Source organism: Triturus cristatus, chromosome 10 (genome assembly GCF_964204655.1).
Source record: "Triturus cristatus chromosome 10, aTriCri1.1, whole genome shotgun sequence".
In the NCBI taxonomy this organism is placed as follows: Eukaryota; Metazoa; Chordata; class Amphibia; order Caudata; family Salamandridae; genus Triturus; species Triturus cristatus.
The window spans coordinates 912,470,029-912,495,916 of NC_140593.1; the positions used below are offsets into that span (position 1 = coordinate 912,470,029).

At 44.5% G+C, this 25,888-nt stretch overlaps 1 protein-coding gene across 1 annotated transcript in view; it reads right to left on the reverse strand.

Moving 5' to 3' along the window:
* Window positions 1-25,888, reverse strand: part of LOC146796246 (tumor necrosis factor receptor superfamily member 16-like) — a 70,097-nt gene that overhangs the window by 18,274 nt on the left and 25,935 nt on the right. The window contains exons 2-4 of the mRNA XM_085628744.1: window positions 12,988-13,120; window positions 7,227-7,469; window positions 6,186-6,551 (exon numbers count right to left, since the gene is read on the reverse strand). Coding sequence (XP_085484870.1) covers window positions 6,186-6,551; window positions 7,227-7,469; window positions 12,988-13,120 — 742 coding nt within the window. The remainder of the gene's footprint in view (window positions 1-6,185; window positions 6,552-7,226; window positions 7,470-12,987; window positions 13,121-25,888) is intronic.

The window sequence follows — 25,888 nt, forward strand, 5'->3', positions numbered from 1 at the left end:
TGTGGCAAATGGCACTAGGTCTCGTGACTCTCTGTGGCAGTTGAGATAATGTGATGATGATTTTTCCAACACTTATTGCACATCAAAATTGAGACCTACTTCACTTAGGTTTTAGGCGGTGCAATGAGCATGGAAAGTGCTGTCTGCCCCTCATTCTTCAAGGGCTATGGGGAAGGTATGCCTCCACGTGAAAAAAATACTTTCACAAGGTACAGAAAAGGGGAACATGTGTAATCACACATTTCCCTCAATTTATGGTCGCCCAGTAGGGTAGCCAGTGTTTCATGGGCAGAGACACTGGAATTATGTGGCGGGGAGGGCCAAATTATGTTGCAGGGCTGATTAAATTAAATGGCAAAAAAGACATATTATACAGTGTTACGCAGCACATTCTATGATAGTGTCATGTCACTATTTTGCCATTTCCACACTTATTAATAACACTGTCAGGGCATTGGTTGCACCCCCTTATTTCCAGTTTAATACCCAAATATAGCAATAAGGAACAGAAAGTTGACCAGTCAAGCTTTGCAGAGGCCTTAAACTGCGCAGCAACATGTCACTGCACTTTTTGTAACTTTCGTACAGTTGGAGCTAGATACAAAAATCAAAAAAATGTTTTTGTCAAAATCTGCAGATTATGCAGCAGACGGTGGTGGATGGTGTGGCAAATCTATAATTATGCAAAAAAACGCAGCGGCTGCACAATTGCATATTTCCAGTGGCCTTGGTCATGGACCCCGGTTCCCCTGCACCTCCTGCACCAACGGAAGCCACGCCCCTGTGGGTGATGAATTGTCCGCTCTGCGTATATTATGGCAAATAACCATAAACCAGAGGGGTAGTTTTCCTTGGGGAGGCTTTGAATAGCAAGAAATGCGGAAATGTATTCAAATTCACCACAACCGCCTGCATATCCGCATTATAATTCCGAATCTGCTCCTTTGTTTTAGGGTTAATAAAGGCCCATGACAAGAACAAACCGTGAGTTTATTAACGGTCAACATCGTTTTGATTGCTCCAAGTATACTTTTTAAACAATATTTACACATCCACCGCATGATGCCACCCGTTGCTGACACCATGCCAATTCCAAGTGCGTGTGCGGCACGAGGAGGCGGCAGGAAGGGGCGGGACCCGAGCCTCAGTCCTACTGTGCTATTACAAAAGACAGCATGTTCATTTTAAAGGTCAGAGGTTGTGCCCTCGCCCCCTCCCCCAAGCACTAACTCCTGCCAATTGAAAGCATTCTCCCAGCAGTGCCAGTTGTCTGCCCGCCCCGTGTGAGCCCATGTGAGCGCTGCTCTCGAGTTCAAAGGCCGGCCAGGCGGATATGAGCATTATCTGAGGGATGGACCCGGTTAGAATTAAGTGGATTTTTGCCCGAGCGGCTACTTTAATTGGAGGCCAACAGAAGTCAGAGCACAGGGAATGTGGGATCCCCTGAAGCAGGAGGGTTGTTGGCTGACAGCCCAAGAGAGGCAACACTTAGGCCTTCTTTACAAGTTTGTTGGGCTTCCCGAGTTACCGCCTGAACTGCTTTTTCAAGATGTTATTATTGTTATTACTTCGAGTTCGTATGGCGCTCTCTCGGTAGCTCCTGTGATGAGTTTCAAAGCGCATCCATCACAGGCTGGAGAGTGATTGGGTTTCACATATTTGTGCATTGGAGTAGCAACGCACGCACCCCTGTGTTGTCCTGGCTGATTTCGCCAGTGAGAAACGCTGTAGAATGTATCTACGGAAAATGGCCTGGATCCCCCCCCAAAAAAGGGGCAAGACCACAGATTTCCACAGTAATTCCCCATTCCTAACAGACCAAGGCATGGTCCTTAATAACCCCCAGGGAATTCCCGCTGTTTGTGGATTTTAGGTGCAGAATTACGCATCCAGAGTTCCGAGGAACTCACATAAAGTTTACTGCGGCTAGAGTTCCAAGGACCTCCTGGTCGGTTACCAGGACCATGGCCGCCATTTTCCCTTCTTTCAAATCGCGCTTCGTCGAGTTTTTTAGGTATAGTCACAGAACAGAATAACTAACAATAATCAGTACAGTTACAAAGCACACTTTGCCAGGTTACTCAATCTGCAAGTCTGTGATAAGAGTTTCTTTAATTACGCAATTCACGGACACTTATTCTATTGAATGTCAAAGGGTCAGCTTGGATGAAATGGTGGTATTGGAGCCTGTATGACACTCATATCAGTTCCCTGAACTCGCTGGGGTAGGGTGGGATTGTCACAAAAGATACCATGCTTTACTCTTTGGTTGGATCAATTTACTTTGTGGCTGGCACAGATGCGCTGGGCATTAAACTCCGACAGGTGTTAGTCTCAGCAGGTCTGGGAGCGCTAGGTCTTTGTGCAAAGGCGTTGATTGTCAACCACTCCATCGTCTCTCGCGCTATCAAAGGCTTGGGTTGGAGAGGGAGCGGTTACCCTGCTGTTCTGTTGTGGCACTTCCCAGCTTGTTTTCTTCTGCCCCTCGCCCAAGTAGAAAGAAGAAGATTACTTATTGGATCCCGGCGGCTTCCTTCAGCGGCCGGGCTCACATGGGCCATTCTCTTCCAGCACTACGGCCTTTGCGGGCTGGATACCACACTGAGTTGGAGCTAAACCCCGGACACAATGAAGTCTTAGGCATCGCTCCCCTGCTGACTTCAGTTGCCGCAGGTCCTTTAATAGACTCCGCTTCACTGCGCTTTGTTGAAAGTGGAACACAGGCCAGTCCACTCGCGCCAATGGAGGTTCTCCAAACGCGGATAAGGATTAGCGCCACTGGAGCAGAGGACAAAGGCGAGATTATCAACTACCCAAGGAGTCTCTGTCGCATTGGACAAAAAGGGCAACTGTGTCTGGAGTAGGAGGATAGAGTGAATACAACATCGAAGGAAGTGGGAGGGAGTGTGGCTGGGTCCTATAGACGTGAAGCAAGATGGAAGCCGGGCCATTTGAAAGAAGGAAGAAAGGTACCAGGGGCCCGGCTGAGCCACGGAGAGACAAAGTCCTAGGTGACAGCTAGAATGTTGTGTCATGCAAACAAACTATGCCCTGGTCCACTGTACCAATGTAAATGACTTTTGTTCCGTATAGTGCTTAAAAAAACAAAAACCTCTGCTTATGTCCGCCATGTTTCTTTTAGCCGATAAGGGGACATAAGCACAATATATTAAAGTGATTAGCACAGGATCCTGGTGTTTGCCCCACCATAGAAGCTTGAATTACAACTCAGGTCTCCAGGTTTCGTCGTCAACAGCTTCGCAACTAGAGAGTCACTCAGTGCTGGCCACGGATTTGAATGATAGTGGGCAAGTGGCAAAAATGCATACCATGCACATCTAGAAAGGGTTCGGTTGGCAAAGGTAAGTGTGCCCAAACACCTGCTGAATGACCTATAGTCACAGGTTCCAGTAATGGCACGGCCAAATTGGAAACTCAACCTGCAGAGGTTGATGCAACTTTTATTTTTAAATAGAGCATGCTTTAACTCGGCCATATAAATACATACATATATTGTGCATTAGTATCTGTCCAACAAACATGTTTATATTATAGGTCCTTTCACAAATCCTGATGGGGACTGAGCAAAAGAATAGAGGGAATCGAAACACATCATTGAATTAAAGAAGCATCGCTATAGAATAGCTGCACACACAGGAAGCTAACTATGGGGTGGGTGTATCATTATAACAACCAATGCAATAGGTCTCGCATACAAATAATTAGGCTTCAGAACAATGAACCAGGATTGGTAAAATGTAAATTTGATACTTGTATAGCACACTACTCACCCGCAAGGGTCTCAAGGCGCTTGTACGAATACCGCTGTGGAACCCATCCTGGCTTTCCCTGGGAGGCGTCCACTCCTGGGCACCCCCAAGGTGGAGGCCAGGCATCCTTAGCGTTGTGGGGGCCGTTGTGGAGATTAAGCAAGCTATTGCCCAGAGTTGCAGAGTGGGACTCCATGATTGGAATAGGCACCGAGACGAGAATTATCAGGTCCGTGGAATTTTTGAGCCCAAGACCCGCCAAGGCGGGGAATTGAACCCTGGTCCCGGGCTAGACCTCTGCATCAGGGTCTGGCGCTCTAATCATTGAGCCACACTTCTCCACAGGTTAGAAATACTATAATTTCATGAAATGTGTTATTGCGAGCACGCCATCTAGAATGTGTATAATATTGCATACAATTGTATATGATTGTGTGAACATTTGACAAATGTGTGGTTTATGTGTATCGAGACTATGTCAATTGATTTAATTAGAAATTATATGGGAAATGATTTATACATAAATAATTCTTGACAAAGATTAATATGGGTGAGGCAATGGAGTGTTAAAAAGTAATATATCCTTAAATAGGGGAATTATATGAAACAGGGTTGATTAGTAATGTTCCTATGACTGTTTCTTTCCCCTTAGGAGTCTTTCTTCAAATAATTGTAAATGTATTCCTTAGAGAGTACTTGCTGTATATTGCTGATTCAAATGCTGTCTTTGTGTTGGGCGATTATCCTCGGTTCACTTGAGTTGTCATGTAATGCCAGTAGCAAAATCTTGCCCCTCACTGCCAAATGTGGCAATGTGACAGTTCCAATGAAATACACTGGTGAGTGTGGTAAAAACCATGGAAAATTCACACAACACTTGCTTAGTTTGAATTCAGATGTGGAACACTATGAAACACCTAGTGGTATTGACAGTTGTAGAAGAGCACAGAGAAAAGGCGGAATTCAATTTTACGGAACATTGAATATAATATTGCTCTGTTTCGGTCATAAACATAAAATAAAAGAATAGCAAATTTGACACGGTACAGACACGGTTGATACAAGCAGCAAAAAGATGGGAGCTTTGACGTTTTAAGAAAGAAGAAAGCCGGTAAATATGTTATATTAGAGTTCTGCCAGCAAATTAGTGTCTTACTCCAGCTCGAAAAGTGGTGTGTTGTTCAGCGCCACTGTTCTTGAGAGAAAATGTGACGATATAACCCTACAGGGAAAAATTCTCATTGAACCTCCAAAGTTGCATGGACACGTGTGGTTTTTATTCTAGGTATCCCATTCCCTAGTTGGGAGTGCAAAGCACTGTATAGAGAAACCCAGTGATGATGATGTGGAGTATAGCGATGGCGTCTCTGCACCACCGCACAGGGTTATGCATGCAAGCTAAGATCCTGGGGTACCATAGCAGTGACTTAAACATGGTAGCAGAGAATTGTGTACGGTGATTCTACTGCAGTAGCACGGTGCCAGGGAATTAGACGCGATGATCTGGGGTTCGAATACCTGACTACGGGGATGGGGTGTGCATTACAAGGGATAAACACACTGTATCATTGAGTTATACCATTCAGTGCAGTGATGACCCAGAACTAAAGCAAGGGATTGCACAAAATTATCTAGAATATCCTTCCCAGCCCTTTTTAACGGTGAAGGCGCTCTGCAACCTTCAGGGGGATGAACATGGTGGTTCATGGAGCCTTATGAATTACTGCAGTAATCACGCTTGCACTGCAGCGGAGGGTGGATATAGTACTCCTGTGGTGCTAATGAGTTAGTACGACAATGACTAGCATGCTGAAGCGGGGACTCGCACACTATAATTCGGGGTTCTAGAGTATTAGGCTCCAACGCAGCGACAAACTGTAAACAGTGTTCCACGGCCTTCAGGACATGATGATGCTTGGCCCGATTCATTGTGACCTTTGCGGTAACTTTTTCTAGAGCACAAATTGCAATTATGTGGGCGATAAGCACAGGCGATCCCCAGGTAAATTTCACTAAAAAGTGCCCGGTAAACAGGGAAAATTGGGAGATTTTGGAGTGATAGGGACCAAAATCAGCATCTTAGGCACTCTTTTTTTTAACTTAATAATCGTCTCTGTGTGTTATTTATCGCACCCGATAAGTTATCTTCCCTGCAGTGTGGGACTATGTCTGGTTCAATAACTCTCCCACCCTTCTCCAGGCCGGCTGTAGTGAGGGCAAATGTGCAGTCGTGTTGTTCTGATGAATGCTTTACCGTGAGGGACGAACATGTTGGTCCATGGAGACCTGCAGTGTAGGGTTGGCCGCTATGAATCATGAGGGCCCTCTAGTACACTGAAGGCTTCTCCGTTACAGTACGTGACGAGGTACCTTCTAAGCATGCACTACTTTCGCTCTTCGATGTGGTTCACCTACCCATGCACACCAGGTCAGACGAGGTGGTGCACCCCCGAAGCACCACCATCCCCTCGTCGCACTCGCTCTGACAGGGATGGCACGGCGACTGGCTGCTCTTCTCTTCTGAGAAGAACCCCTCAGGACAGGGCTCGCACTGGGTGTCCCGCTCGTGGCTGCAGGGCGTCCTGGCCCCATGCCCACGCTGGCACACCTGGCAGGGCTGGCACCGGCTGGACCCGTCCTCCACATGCAGGAAGGTGCCATTAGGGCACTGGCAGACAGTGTCCTCCGTGCAGGTGCAGGCTCTTGCCACCTCCATGGGCTCTGCACACGAGGAGCAGTGGACGCACCCGGTGGGGGTGCCGCCACGGGCTAGACTCTTTTCTGCAAGACAAAACGAGGAGGAAGGGTAAGCAAAAAGAAGACAACACATTTACTTATGGGCATCATGGTAAATGAAACTATGTACAGGGTCTCGGTGAAAACAGTGTGTGGCTGAAGGCAAAGTTATTAACAGTAGGATAAAAGAGTTGTTGGTAGAAAGAAACCTGTATAAACCTGGGGTAACTAGAGTCTCTGTGGAAGTTTGGGCGGGAGAATGGTTGGCACACACTTAGCGAACAATCAGAGCTGTCTTACTGCTTTACAGGTCATCAGGATAGAAAAGAGGCGCCTTCCATTATTTTGCTTTTTACCGTGTTGGCTCTGCCTATGGGCATAGCATCAGTGGTGCAGCAAGTGGTGGGGCCATCTAAGAGCCCATTGCACCTAAATTATAGCGGTCTTTATTACAAACTATCTTTGAGCTCCATTCTCTTGCTTTCCTTGGTCAAGGCTCCCTTGTTATGCCACTGGCTACACCCTTACATCTGTTCAAAAACACTACCTGTTTTACCCTTTTAGCTATAAAAAAAAAACTGGGGGCACACAGCCGCATGGGAGCTAACGTTAAAGGAGACAGCAGTTCCAGTGGTGATGTTCACGAGGCTCTGTACTATGTATTTGTATAAATACTGCATAGGTCCTATTGCAAGCAAGCACCGCAGTCGCGACACCTACCTACGCACAGCCTGTTGGACACATCGTTACACATGGCGATCTCCACCTCGTCCGCACCACACTCCATCCGGCATGGCAGGCACCGCCGGTGTCCAGCCTCAATCTCCAAGTAGTAGCCCTTGGCACAGCGGCACACAGTGTCTTCAAAGCGGGTACAGGGGATCAGCACCTCCATGTGGGCGGGGCATCTGGAGCACGGTGTGCACTGCTCAGTGGCACTGCTCTTCGAGGAGAACGTTACATCTGCAGCACAAGGGGGGAGGGGAACACAGACGAGGTTAGTTACAAACATGGAAAAAAGTATCAGTTCACATTTAGCTTCGCGGAGGTGGGAAGAGCAGATATTTTGTCAAATAAAATTGAATAGAGGGTAATTTGCATACTCACTAGTATACACTTTTATGTTAATGTATTCATGTGCTCCTTTGACTTCCGTTAAATTGTGAAAAAATTAAAGTATATATTTATTTACCCATATTATGCTATGCGTGTGTGTGTATGAAATAATTCCTTTCACAATGAGTGTTTTGAGGTGCATTCATGAAATGACTGAGGTGTGCAGTGTGTAGCTTTGGATCAGGAAACCTCCAGGCTACGTAGACCACATCACACAAAATGTCATAAGGGTTTGAAACAGCCCACTTGTAAAAGAATGAGGGTTTTTCAGACAAAGTCAATGAAACAGAGATTGCAGACAGGTTTTTGAGAGAGGGCATGTGACATCAGCTAATGCTTTAAGATCTACCACAACACCCGGAAGCAGAATTCCTCTGCAGAAAACAGGCTTATAAGATTCACCTCGGGCGCATTCCATGCAATGTGAGCACACCAGTTCCCCTTTGTGCCACAGGGGAAGTGATGTTCATCTGAAAACAATATACACTTATTTAGCCTAACGTATGTCACGTGCAGGAGAAATGGCACCCAACTCAGCTCTTACTGTGCCAGAGAACATGTCCAAGAGTATTCATGGTCCAGGAAAACATGTCCAGGAGTATTTATTGGCCAGGAGAACATGTCCAAGAGATTTAATGGCACGACACGGAGGCCAACATTATGCAATAAATCCTTTATTGCTACCACTCAGCAGCAACAAGATAGACACCATGTTCTTAGAATAAGGAATACAGAACCTCTAAGAACATTCCAAATATAACAAAACTCCTCTACATCATCTGTTCTCCCTTCTTTTATTGCTGCTGCTCAAGGAGATAAGTATAACTTAAAGATTTTGAAAATTAATTAAATTGGTAATATTTAGAAGACTTGTTAGTTGAATGAGGTTAAAGGGTCTCTAGGCGCTGGGACCAGTCGGGAAGTTAAGCAAGCTATTGCCCAGAGTCACATGGTGCTGGGCTAATCTGCCGCTGGGGATCGAACCGTGATACCCAGATTCTGGAGTCAGTCGCCCTGGCCGTGGCGCCACACCTCTTCCCATGCACCAGGAGAACATGCATGTTAGAATGTATGACCCATGGGAATTTCCCTATCAGAATTCACATGCAAGGATAAATTGCTCCTTAGAATTCTTGCGCCTGTAGAATAAGCTACCCATACTTCATGCACCATCAGAGGATGTCCATAATTATTCATGGTCCATGAGAATATGCTCATGAGATCTTATGCACCAGGAGAACATACAGATTAGAATGTATGTACATAAGAATATGTTTATCAAGATTCACATGCAAGGGAAAATGGATTCTCAGTTTTCATGTGCCTGCAGAAAATACTACTGAGAATTAATGCACCAGCAGAGGATGGCCAAAACAGTTCAGGTGTTATTAAAATATATCCCTTGCAAGGCATGTGCCAAGAGAATATGGCAACAAAATGTGTGAGCCAGAATTGGTTAATCGGAGTAGAGGTGCATGGAGGAGATATCCATCAGTATTCATGCGATAGGGGAATGTACTTGTCAGAATTCATGCGGGTCATCAGTGTTCTTGTACAACAGAAGACGTTGATCAGACTTCATGTATCTAAAGGATGTTCATCAGCATTCATATGCTGAGACACAGGAATCATTACAATCCATTTGGAATAAAAAAGCCCCACAGAATTCATGTCTGGAGAATTTTTAAGTAATCCCAGTGGTTTCATTTGTAAAAAAACATAAGTGCCGGGTTCTAGTCGGGAGGCAGCTTGCACCAGCCCATTTCTCCTGTTAGCGCCACCTAATACAGAAGCAACTACTAACCATAAAAGTGTGGAGAGGATTTGGTGTAATGGCCAGAGCTGCCGACTCGGGAGCTGGGGAACCAGGTTTGAGTCTCGGCGGCGGCTCAACGCCCTGTGATTTTGGGAAAATCGCTGAATCTCCACATGCCATAAATGACTGTGTCCTTAAATGGTGCTCATGAAAAGCGGCAATGTTGATGATTAAGTGCCGGTGCTGAGCATCGGAAACCACCGGCTCAAATTAAGCACTGCATACTCCTGTTTTAGAGGATGTGTCTGCCAGAATGTATGCGCCTGGGGAACAGGACCATCACATCCACCTGATAAGATAATAGGTCTGTCTTTCGATGGAAGACAAAGAGATGGAGTCAGAGGAGCAGTGAAAGGGAGATTGGGAATGTACAAGAATAAAGTAAAATTAATAAAAGGAGACATAAATAAAGGCATTGTAAGGAGGGTAAATTGTAGCACAAAGTGGTAGAGTTAAGGAAAATGAGAAGAGTGAGGCAAGGGAAAGAACTAATTGAAAACATGAAGGTTAATTGAAAAATAGAAAGTGAATCAGTGGGAGTGCGGGGAAATGAGGAGAAGGGGGTAGAATAATGGACAAAAAGTAATAATAGTGATAATAATGTCTTTATACAATGCTTTATACTGAACATCTTCCTTGTCCAAATGGTGTTACTATTACCTAATGTATGGTACTCCCTCTCCTGATCTCAGAAGCAGCAAACATTCAACTCACCGAGAGCCGCAGAAATGTTGATAAAGAAAAACAAAGGCGACTAGAGTGGTAGAGTGGTGTGGGGAAGAGCAAACGAGATGTGCGATTCTTAATGTTACAAACCTGTTGAGGCAGGAAGGGATTTTTTCCGCTGTTTCGCCCAGTGCTAACAAGCACAAAGAAAACCGGGTCTCGCCAGAGCCTCTTCGGCGGCCATCCAAATCTGCGCACAGGATGCCCACCGAGGCAGAAAAGGAGGTGCTGACATTCTCCAAACCAGCTGACCATCCATTCCCAACCTGACCAACTTGTAAGATCCTGGATATATATCTTGTTAACCTTCCAGTACTTCAGACCCCTAACCTGCAGAAACGCTCCCTACTCACAACTCACCTACCGGAAGCCCACTAGCTACATATATAGAAACAGAGAAATCGATATTTATAAGGGATTTGAAATACCAAATGCACAGACACATGGACTGGGTTGAAGACAGGGTTATTTACTCATCTTCTGATAAAGAACTATGTGTCATCAAAATCCGGCGGCTGTTACACTCCCCCAAACTAGAAAGTAAGCTTTAAGGGGCACATGCATCAAGCTATTTTGAAATTCCCTAAATTGCGAATGCAAATAGGGAATCACAATTTGCGATTCACTAATGCACATGCAAGGAGCCTTCCCGTAATGCAAACTGTGCATTTAGGAAATGCTAATTAACAAACTTGAAGTTAACCATGTGCATACTTTGAAAAATGCACAAAACTGCATTTTTCAAATTGCCATTCCGCGCACACATGCCCCTAAGGCATGTGTGTGCCTTACATGTGCACCTTTTTTTTTAGGGACGTCCCTGTGGGGACTTAGGCCCCCGGGCACACTTGCCTTTGCATTACCTAATTTACGATCATCAATTGCAATTTAGGTAATGCAGGACCCTTCTCACCTGAGGGTCTTGAGGCCCTAAGGAAAGAATGGAGTTGCGATTGCAAATAGCGATTCCCTAATTGCATTCTTAAGGAATCGCAATTAGAGACTAGCTATTTGCTGCCTGTTTTGTTGCATTGCATTTTGCGCTTACCAAATAGCGATTTCTTAAAAATTGCTACTTGGTAATCCCAAAATGCTACTTTGATGCATGTGCTCCTAAATCCGTTTCGGGGAGAACTGGGCTGCCTGACTTCAGAATGGCTGCCAGCCTTCCCTTGGTTCATTTTCACAAAGCCACATGTTTCAGACCTGAGTAGAATTGGCTTAACCCAATAAGCCTTTTGATTTTAATCTCACACTAGATTAGAAACATACTTTTTTTTACTGTTTAGCCCTAAATCCTAAAATGTTCCAGTCTTGAATTATTGCAATCAAGAGTTTGGAATATAAATAGTGGTCTAAATGGAGACCTACGGTTTTCGGAAGACTTCTGCACCAGCCTATCAGGGCTCCCAACACCACTGTACAAAGGCAATAAGCATTGGGAAAATTTCCAACCAGCAATGCTCCTTATATTTCAGTTCTATGATCCACTTAGCGGGGAGAGGGCGGGTCCAGAAAGCAGAGGGCAGCATAAGAGTTCCTATTCATCCCCAGGGCCGCCTGGCATTGCTTTAACTGCAGCAGACGTTAAGGGAGGGATCGGACAACCTCAAACACTTTACATCCGGCTAATCTATTGATTCCCAAGTACATGATGGTGGCCATATTGATGGCCGTTTTGTTGTTACAACAAAGGACGTTCCACCCATCAACGAGAATCCATCCTTATCCAGAATGACATTATTAATATATGTGTGATAGGATGGGTGTCAAAGATATATTTGAGGGATCCTTGGATGGTAGCCCACAGTATAGGTAACAAATGTTATCTTGGGGTAAAGAAATCTATATTTATGGTAGCTGACTGCCGAGCTGAAAGTTGGAGCTAAAATTATTTAACCCCTTGTGTGCCACGCCCTTTCCCCGCCCTGTGCCGGCCGTTACATTAGCGGGCGGGGTTCATGACGAGCTGGACTCGTCATGGGCACAGCGCAACCGCGGCCCATGACGAGCCCAGCTCGTCATGGGCACACAAGGGGTTAAATAGCTTGTCAACTCAAAACACAAAAACAGGAATTTTGGTGCACCAAAATATCGATATGCATAGAAGAAAGTCCCAAAAAGTTTGATAAATTCCACATCTTCTTTGTTTTGCTTGTGTAAGAAAAACACTCCAGACATTACAGTGGACAGCCAACGCGTTTCATTCACAACATGTGAACTTCCTCAGGGCATGTATCAAATTATTGTCTCCACAAAATCCCCCCTGTAAGAATCCTTTTAATAAATGGACAAGATCTTTATTAGTTTGGAACCCATAACCCATCATGATTGAGGCCAATCCGCCAATATAGCGGAAAGTTTGATACATGTCGAGGCCCGCACAGACTTTCTTGTTGCGGCGTACGTGAAGTAAGAAACTGCTGATGTACGGCCCATGACACATATTAAGGTGTCAACAGTATGAGAAGATTGGCCTCAACCATGATGGACTGCGGGTTCTAAACAGATAGAGATCTCATTCACTTATGAAAAGGATTCTTACAGAGTGGTGTAAATGCTTTGATGAAGTTCACATGCTGTGAACGAAACGCGTTGGCTGTTCGATGTAATGTTTGGAGTGTTTTTCTTACAAGCAAAATAAAGAAGATATAGAATATGTCCAACCTTGATTTGGACTTCTTGCATGAATAACAAGTGGGCAAATAGAGTACCATTAAACTGGGTAATAGTAATACCTGTTATATACAAAGCATTGACACAGCACAAGTGGGTTATGCTCAGTCAAGGTTGGTGTGTAAGAAGCAGAGGGGGAACACTCACTCTTTTTGCAGGATTCGCACTTTGTGTTGGAGCTGCCGCATGGCGCAGACACCCCGGACCCTGCCGGACAGAGACTACAGCACTCCCCCTGGTCGGTCATCATCCCGCTTGCACAGGGATCCGCTGCCGAGACCTGCATAATGGAGAAGAAATAATGAGAAACATGCATATAACGTGCTCAGGTATACTCTTGTGAAACAGCTTGGTTGGCTGCTGCAGAGATAAGTGCAACTAACAAAACTGCACTGAAGCAGCCTGCTACGCACTCACATTCCATAACAGAAGTACCAGTAAGACTACTTGGGTGTGGGGGGGAGGGGAATTGGGGACAGCTTACTTCTGAGTTTGGCAGAAGTGGAACATCCACCAAAAATTGGCAAATATCCTGCCCGCCATAGTTAGGGTGTAAACTTATTGTGTATTTTTGCCTATTTTTTTAGGAAGTCCCACCAAATTTTTAAAACATTTAAACCTTTCAGAACATCCAATGAACACTTTACATGCAGCAGGGCTGTCTTAACAGCATTATAGGCCCCTGGGCAAAGCAGTGCCCTGGGCCCTGCTAACACAACCACTCACAGGAATACAATTGTTTAACGGAAAATGAGTGTTAAATTCTGGTCTGCACGGGGCCCTATGATCATGAGGCCCCCCGGCAACTGCCCAGCGTTATGGACGACACTGATGCAGTTGTTCCTATACACCAGGTTATCAAAATAAGAATCAGTATGGTACACAAGGCCTGCTAGAGGTGCAGCGCAGCAATTGTCAGCTCCAGTGGCATTGTGCAAATCTGCCCCTGCAAAATTGTACCCATTATTAAATAAATGCACATCTCACATAATCTGCATAATTTTAAGACGTCAATAATAATGTGTTGCTGTTACTTGCTCAGGCGTATTGAGATAAGAAAAACAAGCTCGCCAAATGGTGCTACGCAATGTAGGACTCTGCAAAAGTTACTGTATTTCTGTCACTGGTGTTACGAAAATAGAGGGTGCACCCCTGCAAGGTACGTGGATGGGGCCCCCTCTGGACACAATCAGGGGCTGTCCAGCCGGAGACCGGTGCTGAGTGTGCCCCCTGGAGCTTGCCCCACCCCCACCACGGGGCCTGTGTTACGCAATTGATTTCTGTGTTCAGGTGCTACTCTGATACTAACGAGGTAGCCATTTTGCATGGACAGCGTTCACTTGTCCTAAAATAACAAAACAATGAAATAACACTTTCACGCGAGGCACTGCATTATGCAGCACAATTCTATCACCTTTACCGCATAATTTTGTCTTAAATTACTGCACAGTTCTAGTGGCTTTGCGAAACGTGATGGATGAGGGCTGATGGGTACCACCTAGTTTGCCCATTCCACTGCCTAACAATATTCAGTCTATGGACTTTTCTTAACTTTCCTGTGTACCTTAAGTTTTCCCATCTTTTGTGCCTTTTGTCTATAGCCAGCTGTGAGAACCTTATCATGTAAACTTGTCCGATTTCAATTCAGGAGGTAAAGCTAAAATTGGGAGGAGAAATCAGAAGAGTTTCATAGGGATAATATGGTGGAGGAAATTTCTCCAGTGGGTTCATCGTATTTCCTCTACTTTTTCCCTTTTCTGCTTTTCTCTCTCACTCTGTGTCGAACCAGGAGATAAGAAATAAGGTGTGGTCTCCAGAACTTGGCGTTAGTGCCCAGCACCTCTAGAGATTGAGCACTGGAACCAATCCTCCTGTTGTAGACGCCATCCTTAAATTGGTGAAGTAGCTGCCAACCTGGGGGCACAACGCAGGCATGTGCTGCCCTGTGGCGCATGGGGGCCCACACACACTTCAGGGGCCCCCAACCCTTCCGGAGGCTCCCATTCAGCCCAAGACCAATGAACATATGTGAGATATGAGAAAGGCTGCCCCCCCCACTTCATATTCTGGAGGGGGGGGCTCATTATTTTGAGTTATGCCCTTGCACAGTCAAAAAAGAGCAGGAGCATTCGCTATAATCTGCGTAGAATACAGTATGCGTCAGTGCAATGGGCAGGAACAGGAAGTTGATATCACAAATGGCGCCTTCCTGGCTCTTCTATGTAATTCTTAAGTTGTGCATGGTTAAATACCCAAAAAGTGGTATTGTGCCGGGGTTTCGAAATTCAATAAAATATCTACATGTCGAAGGGACCGATTGCTTCATAAATCTGCTTGTCCCTTTGGTACCACGTAGTGTGGTGATAAATTATGGCAGCAATCTCATTATATAAGAGCTCTGATAATAGTCTCTCTGATTATGCCAGGGCTCATACTATAGTAGGGTTTGAATTCTAGCAATTCCGGTATTTTGTCACCTTTCCACGGAACTACACATTGCAACTAGTGGTAGCGTTAAGTAATAGTACCAGGGTTGGAATGCACTTTGGAGTCTGTGCAAACCTACTAACTTGCATGTTTTAGAGGTATTCACCAGCGTTTCTCTAATCTTTTACCATACTGAGAAAGGTTGGAAATTTACTCCTGAGAAGGGCAGAAATAAAACTTCACGATTGGGAAAAAAGTGGTTGGAGGGAAAGTGAAATTATAAGCACTCAACAGATTTCCGCATGAGCGAAATCTACACATGCATATCTGCTTGTGCTAAAGTGCAGTTCAAAAATATTTTCTAGGGGTACGATTTTCTGGCCTACTTCTGTATATTATTGTGAATTCATGAAAGCTGTAAATCTGCACTAATGCAAAGGTATACATCATGGGTGCACTTTTGTGACTTTATTTAAGAATCTGGCCCCTAATTAGGTCTTGAGTTAACCAAGAACTTTAGTTTTTATTAAAATTCTGTCTCTCTCAATCTGTGTACCAGCCAGCTTCACTGTGAGTGACCGCATTCTTCTCTTTCAGATGGAGCATATCGGCACACAACATAGTTTTCTTCAGTGCCAGAGACTAAGGTACGGTGGCAAAGCGTGCTTTTTGAGACCAAAAAATATTATTGCTTTTTGCCAATGTTTGTTATAATGGTGAGAGCCTGGTAGCTCCCACAACAATAAAGCTTCACAAAAAATGTCAAAACATGAAACGCATTGACAAAAAAAAAAGGCTGACCGCCAATTCCAGACCTGTACTTTTTGCCAATGATTGTTTATTGGCATGTTTCCCATAATCTTTTTGAAACTGGTTGCACTGATTTTCCATTATAAATATTTTTGGGGAATGCCAGCATGCATCAGCACATTTTAGTCGATGATGCTTCAAAGAAATGGTACCTAAAATTTCACAGTAGTTTAGCAACATATATTTTCCTTAGTTGCATTGTTTTGTGAACATTTAAATTGAAAGCAAAGACTCATCAATCTTGCTTTCAAGTTTCTGCAAATATATACATCTAATCAGAAAGCATTCTTGGCACAATATACATAGCCTCACATTGTTAAACTTTGCAAACCTGTGTACACATTTTTATACTGGGACCACTGTCTTACAACATTCCCTTAGAGTGCCTACCCTAATGATAATGACTTTGTATTATTGGACCATAAATACAAGTTGGCACAGTTTTATCATATGGACACAAATATTACCATAACTGAAGACAATTCCCTTCCCTGATCCATGTGGTACTGAACTGGCAGCCAAAGGGTTAGTGCTGCAGGGGGGTGGGCCTGCTTGTCCTAAGGACAACAAAACAAGAAAAAGTGTTGTCCTTGACCCTTGACCCCCAAACTACATGCCCTGCGCATCTGGCGGTAGGAATTCCACACTCCTGTATTGTGAAAGGGTCTTTTAACTGCAGTCAGAATTAGTCATAGCAAAAAGGGCACAAGAACGGACTGCATAGACCAGTGAGCTTTTACACTCGCGTTTTCAGATTGAGCACCAGAAGAGCACATTTCAGAGCAGGGAAATGCTGCCCCAGCACGGTTTTTTAAGGAGTTTTTGGAAGGGCTATTTGGAGAGAACGCTTCTGTGCAGAGATTAAAAAACATGACTGCAGATTAAAACAAGCGCCTGGTTGTTTCTCGCGCACAAGCAGCGTCTTCAGAGGCGCGCGGCAGGCCGTGCGAAACATGGGTCGGTTGTGCTTGGCTCGGATGCCAGCATGCCCCCTACAAGGCGCTTCCTTTCATCCAGCCTGCACATTTCCAAAGACCTTGGAGCTCGCGCCCAGCTGTCTTTTTATATTAAACATTTTGTGACACTCATATTCCCACGATGTTAGCCATCGCCCTGCGCCCGCAAAGCCATGGCAACTGAGCTGGGTCCAGAGAATTCAAATCTGTATATATTTTTTTTATCTCCGAAAAGAATTAGTTACACAGGCAGTGAACATTTTCTTCTTGAGAGATAGGATTTTTTTTTTTTAAAGAATTAGAAATTAGATTTTTGTTGGGGGTCAGGGGTTTATGATTTCGATTATTTAAGGCTGCACAGTAGCCCTGTATAGGTTTTTTTTCGGGGATGGTTTTATTGTAGCAAAAATGTATTCACGTATTTGTATGGAGTTCAGTATAACGTGAAAGGCATCCCTATTAGAACACCCCTAAATCTGAAATCTTTGTAGATTAAACTATAGCGAGCTGGAGATCGGGGATTATTTGAAATGCACTGGCACCGTGTGCGAATCCGCGGCAACTATTGTATTGTATTGTAAATGTATTTATGTAGCGCTTACTACCCCTGACGAGGCGTCAAATCGTTTTTTCGGCGAGTAGCGCGCTACTCCTAAACCCGCAAAGGATTAGTTGTGAATTAGTATAGTGAAAATATGAAAGTAATTTGAGTGGTGGATATGTTAGTCAGTTATTTAGATTGAAAAGGTATAGTGGAGGGATAGAGAAGGGAAAAAGGTTTGCATTTATTATATAGAGCTTGCTACCCATGATAGGGTGTTGAAGTGCTTTTTCGGTGAGTAGCACGCTACTCTGGAACCCATAAAGGATTAGTGGTGAATCTGTATAGTGAAATATGAAAGTAATTAGAGTAGTGGATAGGTTAGTCAGTTATTTAGATTAAGAAGGATAGCGGAGGGGTAGAAGAGAAATGTTTGCATTTATATAGTACTTGCAACCCCGGATGATGTGTTGAAGAGCTTTTTCGGTAAGTAGCACGCTACCTCGGAACCCATAAAGGGTTAGTGGTGAATTAGTATAATGAAAAAACTGTTAAATGTATTAAAAGGTATGTCGGGTCACAGTAAGCCTAGCAGACATTTATAGTCCCAGAACATCATCTTCGACTCCCATCTGTTTGACCAAATGAAGCTGGCAGTCAAAGCACCTTAAAATGTTTTCCTGCAAGTTTAGGGACGCATCCTCGCACCCCAGACAATTTTTAGTTTACAAGCAAGTTACATGCAGGATACAATACATTGGATCCTATCAGAAAGCCTACAAAACGTGCCACGCATTCTGTCTTCGCTTTGGAAAGCTCTACACAATGCAATATGCATTTTATTTCCAGTGAGACCCTACAGACAGAGTCAGTATTGTCTATATCGGGAAAATCGAGGAGTATGTTGTCCGTGCCATATATAAACGAAAGGCTAGCATTTCAAACTGTGTCCATTAGGCATCTGTAGTTCATATTAAAAACAGGTAGGGAAGGAGTGGGCAACCTCACAGAGCAAGCAATCACATCTAGAGAAGTCATCGCCTTCGACATATCTGCAAAGGATCAATACAAGATTGCAGGTACATTCAAAATTATATGCTGACAGAAATCACTGTAATAATATTGCACTCAAAACGTTAAAGGATCTAACAAAATGTACAATGGGTGTTAGAGCACTTAAACTCCTGTAACCCCTCGCTATCTCTAACAGTTGCATGTCAGCATTTCTTCAAAACTTTATAGAGTCATATTTCCGAATGTGTGGGCAATCGCTACTCTTAGATTTCGGCATTTTTGAGCATCACTACATTTACATCCCTCGTGACATGTACAGCGTTAGAAGCGGGTATCTGTAACAAGAACAACGTCTCTCGGGTTTCAGCCTCTCTGGGCAACAACTGCAGCCCGATTTCTGCATCTGGGAGCAACATCACAATTAAATTAATTCCTGTGACCCCCCCCCCCGCAACGTAGCCAGATGTCTGCTTCCAGGGGGATTGTTAGTACAGTGCTTAATGTGTAAAAGCAAAATAAAATAAAATGAAAAAAATAAGTGCAGCGAGAGGCACTGCCCATTGCCCCAACAGCACAGGCCACTCCCCTCCTTCAAACACTTAACCCCACAAGGTGCCTGTATGTAACTAAAGTGGAAGTATAGCGAGCAAGCACGTCGTGTCTGATAAGAGGGCCGAGGGAGTCCCTCCCCAGAAAAGATCCTGAAAACAAGCTTTGAAAATGCAATAGGTCTCGCCTTTGATTAAGTTCAAGCCATTTGCTTTGCTAATGGTATTCTATAGCAAAGCAAACGGCTTTAACTTAATCAAAGACGAGATCTATTGCATTTTTAATGCTTGTTGGTAGGGAGATTAAGTGATTTGCCCAGAATCACGGGATGTTGAGCCAACGCCGATGCTCGATCCTTGTTCCCCAACTCTGGCCGTTAGGCCACAACCTCAAATTCTGGGAGTTCAGACTAGATTAATTTCAGCTGAAACAAATCGGCATCTTAAAACAATGTAAGAGTGGGGAACATGAAGTTATCCGGTGACCTTATATACAAAGTGCCCCGTTTTGGCCGCCCAGACTTAGATTGTCTCAAGCGCATATTTAGCTTTACCGCTGCCTTCGATTGACTCTGACCGGCAGGCATTACTAATCAATCAAACGCTTGATAAGGACTGTGGTAATCTAACTAATACAAGAAACAAACCAGCAAATGCTCGCCTCTGTTGTTGGTCGGAGGGGACACCTCGTCCTCCGAGGGAACACATCTTACAATGTCGGGGTGGCCATGCTGCACTAAGAGAACCATGCACTACTCGAAAGAGCCAGCCAGCTGGAAAGGCCACGTCACCCGCAGGGGGGTGTTTACAGAAGACAGTCCCTTGATGTTTACCCCACTGTCCGGGAAGAAAAGTCTTTTTCAGGTAGGGTAACAAATTCCTAAAATGTTATCACACCTTTATCCTTTCCCTTAATCCGCTGGGAAAGTTACTTTGTTTAATTAAAAAAAGGGGGAGAGACGTCCCCACCCCTACAAACCAGGCTAAACGGCCCCTTGATAATTATTCCCGTGTCAGGCTTTAGCGGGGTATTACGGCCCGCCGGAGCGTGTGATATTCGCTTTGAGTTTTCGGGCTGTATGTTTTTTGCTGCTGGTTTTGTTTGGGGGCTACTTTGAGTTTCCAATGAAGGGCGTTGAAGCGCCCCTGGACAGGGGTGAACAGCAGCTCGGCCTGGGAGGGGGTCGTGTGTGTGTTGTTTTCACCCTCTTTCCTCCCTTTGTTTGGACCTGCGTCTGCCCAGACGCCTCGGAGCAGCTGTTTCAGCACATGGCGTAGGACCCCCATGGGCTGGTGCCCGCTCCGGAGCCTTTTAAGGGCCTGCCAGGCTTGTGCTGGGGTGCTGTGGTCGAGGGAGGGGGAGACGTGGGGGGGTTTGATTGTGAAGCTCAAGCCGCAACACGCCGCGCCAGAGAAATTAAAGTTTCTCTTGCAGGACACCGCAATCGTTTATTTTTTAACTTTAACACTGAGCGGGGGGGGGGGGGGGAGGACTCCATCATACGGGAAGGCATCTTTTCATCTCATTCCTTATTTCAGGTTGGAAAGGAAACGTTACAGAGATATGACTTTTGCAGAATCGGTGAGTGAGAACCAAATACGCAAAAAAATAAAAAGTGTAGCCATGGGCTTTCGCGCCTCAGTGCACCGCAATTTCCAAATGACCGGGGTGAAAGTCGACGAGGGCGCCCAGGATGGAGTTGCGCGTGCCTGTACTCGACAGAGACATTTCTCTTTTGGAGCCGTCCCACTTGGACGGACTGCCGTGCTGGCGTAAAAGGTTTATTATCTTCTTTATGGGGCCATCTGTTTTGCCCCATAAAGAAGATAAGAAACTTTTTACGCCAGCAGGAAGTCAGACGAGCCAGTCCAACTGGGACGGCTCTAAAAGAGAAAAGTGTACGTCACTGGAAGCTCTTTTCCAATGGCTGGCCACCGTTTATTATAAACGGCGACGCCTGCCAATGGAAAAGAGGGGTGGGGCCTAAACCCCGCTAGTGAAAGCTACCCAAAAACATAAAATCTCGCCAGCGAGACTGTGCATGTGTGCAGCCTACACTAGCCGAGACCTAAAAATAGCTAAAATGTTGCATTTTACATCCTCATTTTCACTTCAGTTTGATGCAGGGCCATATGCTCTGAAGGGGTACGCGAAAGGGCATGCATTACAACTGGCCCATACGTGACCAGACACCTGTAGAGCGGCTGAGGACTGGGTGAACATCTGTTGTTTGAACAATTTATGACCAGGGCCAGTAGAATTATGCGGCAAGTGAACACCAGATTACGTGGTAATAAAAGTCAAATTATGCGACATGGTGTGACACATTTTGGGATAGTATTACTTCATTATTTTGTAATTTTTACACATGCTACTACTATCTGGGCAAAGATTTTACCTTATTAGTACCAGTGTAACCACCAAATACAGAAATAGACAACTGAAAGGTGACCAGTTAACCTTTGCGAAGGGGCTTCCATTGCACGTGAATACGTCCCCACGTTTTTTGTAACTTTTGATTAGTTTGAGCTAGAAACAAATTTTTTTTTGTTAACATCTGCAGATTATGCAGTAGATGATGGTTTGTGCGACAAATGCCGCAAATACATACACTGTGAAAAACTCACACTCGCTCCAGAGCTCTCAATTGTACCCTCCCAAACCCTGAAATTACCCGGATACCTAAACGCAGGGACACTGGAATTATGGTAATCGTTGGCCTGAACGTTTTCCGCATAACTATAGATTTGCTGCACGTCACATAATCCATTATCCTCATAATTTACAGATTTTAACAAACAAGGTTTTTTTCCACCTCAAACAGCTCCAAATTTACATAAACTGTTAACGTGTTACTGCCACATAGTTTGATCCAAGCGCCATACGGATGACACCACCACTGAGGTTCACCTGTGCCATGGGGCTTAAGTAGTGTAAAAAAAAAGCTTCGGAGTCTCTCAAAGGGGCGTGGTGAATGTGATTAAGGGCGTGGCTTAAAAACACCTAAGCTAAAAACCTGTGCTTTGCATAGTGTGCCGCCTGAGTAAAACGTTGCTGCTTCTGTAATTACATCCACATATAAAATACACCCACAACAAGCCAGCACTATTGGCTTTGTCTTTGGTTGTTATTTGCAGAAGATAAATAAGCAACAACTATGGCTGCGTTGTATAGAATATTGAAAATGCTTCAGTTCTGTAAGGAGACTGAAAGAACTAAAGCAATGCTCTTTGAAGTTCCATCAAAAGCAGTGAAGGATGGGACTGCTGCAGAGTTAAGATACATTTTTTTCACCGAGGGTAAGGTCAACAAGCATTGGCATAGCCAATAGGTCTCGCCTTTGGGACCTTATTAGTGTTTAGCTATGCAACAGTTGCATAACTAAATACTTATAAGGTCCCAAAACCGAGACCTATTGGCTATGCAAAGCGGCCGCGAAAGTGAAAGTAATCGCGGTAAAGCGCGCGCCCGCGCACATGCACTGTAGCTCTAGGCTGGCCTGGTAGCACTTTTTGGAGCCCTCTCAATAAGTCTCACCAGACCAGCGCATGCGCTGGGTCAGGCGAGACCTAAAAATGGAGAGCCCGATAGGCGCCCGATAGGCACCCGTTTCAGCACCTGCTTTTTAGAACTGCCGGTGCAGAGCACCGGCAGGACCCAGCCCACTTTAAGCCCTGCCTGTGCCACATAATAAAATGTCTGGGCTTGTACAGGAAGTCAGTCGGCGGCAGTCATAAAAGGAAAGAGCAGGCCCGTATGTCTTTAAAAAAAAAGTCTGGGCAAGGCAGTGGGAATTTGCCCATTGGAGAGGGCAGCAGAAAAGTTTGAACCGGTTGCGCCAAGGCACTTATTTTTCACTTCAAACTTTGACCCAGAGCAAGAAAGAGAGAGGAAAAAACAAGAAGAAAATGTGACAAAGTACAACCTCCAAGATGGAGCCATGGAGAGAGGAAGTAGGGTGTTGGAAGAGAGTTCTGAGGTGGAATATAGACTAGACAGGCAGCCTTGGTATCCGGCAACCCTGGCATTCGGCAGCAGCAGTGGTGGGCTTATCTGGGGTTTTTTAAACAAATTAAGCACAATAGACGACTTCCCTCGGTTTTCCCTTCTGTCTAGACGTGGGTTCTTAGTTGCACAGCGCTGCAACATAACAATAGGCAACTAAGCGCTAGCCAGCATATATAGACAAATTAGAGCCAATAACAGGTACGCCCTAACAGTTTCTCTAACAGCATGCTGATCTCCCGATGAGCTGCAAATAAACACAATGTGCTATTACATCCCTTAAAAGTGAGATATTTTAGAAACAGATATCGTTGTCACTCCCCTAGCGCAAATCTAAAGTCCAACATATCTTATTTAAACAAGGACCACGAGTACCACAGCAGAAGAGGGGACAGCTTCACTCCCCTTCTCCAGCCCAGTGCGGTCCAATGAAGCCAGCTTTATAAATGTCGAATATTATTAGCTTTCCATTTTAATATGCACATACCGTTTTCTAGCTAATGAATACAGCCCTGTGCGACTCCAAATGAGTGCTCACATTAAGGGGTTGAAGGTCACGACTGGACACGTCGCGTTCTTTTCGGCGGGGCCTTGCAGCAACAAGCCCCTGACGTGTTCACGTACGCGCATGCGCATTTCCGAGAATGGGGGCAGGCAGCGCGCACGAGCTCGCTGGCGATGGAAATGTGCCAAGCCGCAATGTGAAGTCTAGGTGAGCCGTTTAATAGGACCTATGCAAGGCATGGCTAAAACGGCGGCAGGCTTACACAGGCCCCTTGTTCCAAGGTGGTTTTATTTGAGACTTTAGGCGCGGTTAATAGCTGGCCTAGACTGTCCCTGGCAGTAAGGGTCAAATTAATATATTTCAAGGCCTCCAAAGCAAAGCATGGTGCTGTACACACACGAAGCCTCTAAAATGAAACACTAATCCAGGTTTGGTGCTGAGAACTGGACAAACTACCCATGACGCGGCATGCCTAAGCCAGACAAAGCTCGAGAGAACTTTTTGGCCTGAAGATGGTAAGGCCAACGCATCTACGGCAGACTAGCCAATCAGGAGCCCGAATTTTGGTCTTCGTGAAACAAGTCGTTGATCGTGCAGCTAACAATAGCTTGCAAATGTCAAGTGTTTTTGTTTTATAACTCTTAACCATACCTATAATGAGGTTAACTGTAGTGTAATTGAACTTAAAATATATGCATATACCATATATGTTTTTGATTAGTAAACCACACAGCCGGGCCCTTCTACAGTAACTGTAAAGCAGAGAATGTTTTAGGCACTGCATGAACCTATATTTTAAAAGAATGCCTCTAAAAACAGCCATATCTGCCATGCAATAAAACAAACGACAAGTGCTGCTTTATGAAGCCGTAAAGTGCTGCTATCCTCCCTAGTTGTAATTCAACATGTTATAGGTGACGACGAATCATGTCAAATGCATTTATGTGAGATACACTGTAGACAGTGCGCCGTGGGGCAAGGTTTGCATACTGGGATCTCCGAGCCTTAGGATTCTGTTTGTTTTTATTACTACTTTGAAGCAGTCTCGTCTGTTTTGAGCACCATATAAATATGATAAAACTAATAATTATGACAAACTAAAACGCGAAGGGCGCATTTAAAAGTGATTTATGTATTGCATCTTTTCCGTTTGTTGAGATGTAGGATGCCCTATAAATACCTTAAAATGAAAGCATTTCTTAACCGGAGAGGGGTTAGTTTGCTTGCTACATTTTAAAGGGTTGTTTTTTAAGGAGTAAAACAAATGTCCTGAGTTTAACGTGATAATGCTTTGCTGCCTAAGCTCTGGTGATTGTGAATTATCAGGCAATTGCAGCCTTATGTGTATCTGGACTCCACCAACCCTCTTTACGTTTGCTAACCATCAGCCGGTCTTTCTGAAAGCAGATACCTGGCAGGGAATTGAGCTGGCCAGGATAAAAAATGTGAACAGTCCTGTCTGACACTTGGGCTCAAAACAAATACATTTGGGGGTCTGGACTCCAGGAGTCTTTAGAAGCTGGCATCTACACCGCCATCTTGAGGTACCCCGGGATTTCTCCATCCCAGATTTAGCAAGGTGTACTTGGCTGTCTTGAAGAATCATTAAATATATTTTAAAACTCTGCAGCACCCTTCCTTTTTAAATGAACCCGTGGTATAGGGTTATCTCATAAGACATCAACAAAATACAAAGCCTGTCTGGAAGATCGTCAATGTCATGGTTATCTATATAATACATTGCTGCACTATATAAATGAGTGCCCTTGAAGCTTGGTCACTCACTGGAAGGTCGGACAGTATAGTGCGGATTATTAATGGCAGTCACCGAGTGCCCAAGCAGAGTAAATATAATATTGCCACGCCAAAAACTAAACAGTGGATTTGTTTGTTCAAATATTATATGAATGTTCTTTTAGCAGAACACAAGCCAATCACAAAGGCAAGGCACAATTAAAAATGGCAAAAGTTGATTAATAAAAGTTTTTTAAAAGGTGAGTGAGAATGGTAACTTTGTAGATCAGTTTAACTGGCCCATCAGTACAAGCCTAACAGAATATTCCCACATCATAGTATACTAATACTGAAATGCGTGTGATTTGTGACATTTCCGTGACACTTTTATCCCAATATAAATTCCTGGGAAAGTTGTTGGGTCCTCGTAGTTCAAACCAAAAATCGATGACTGCAAGCTTATTTTTGGACTCTAAAAGCACACATTCCCATAGTAGTCCCAGGCAC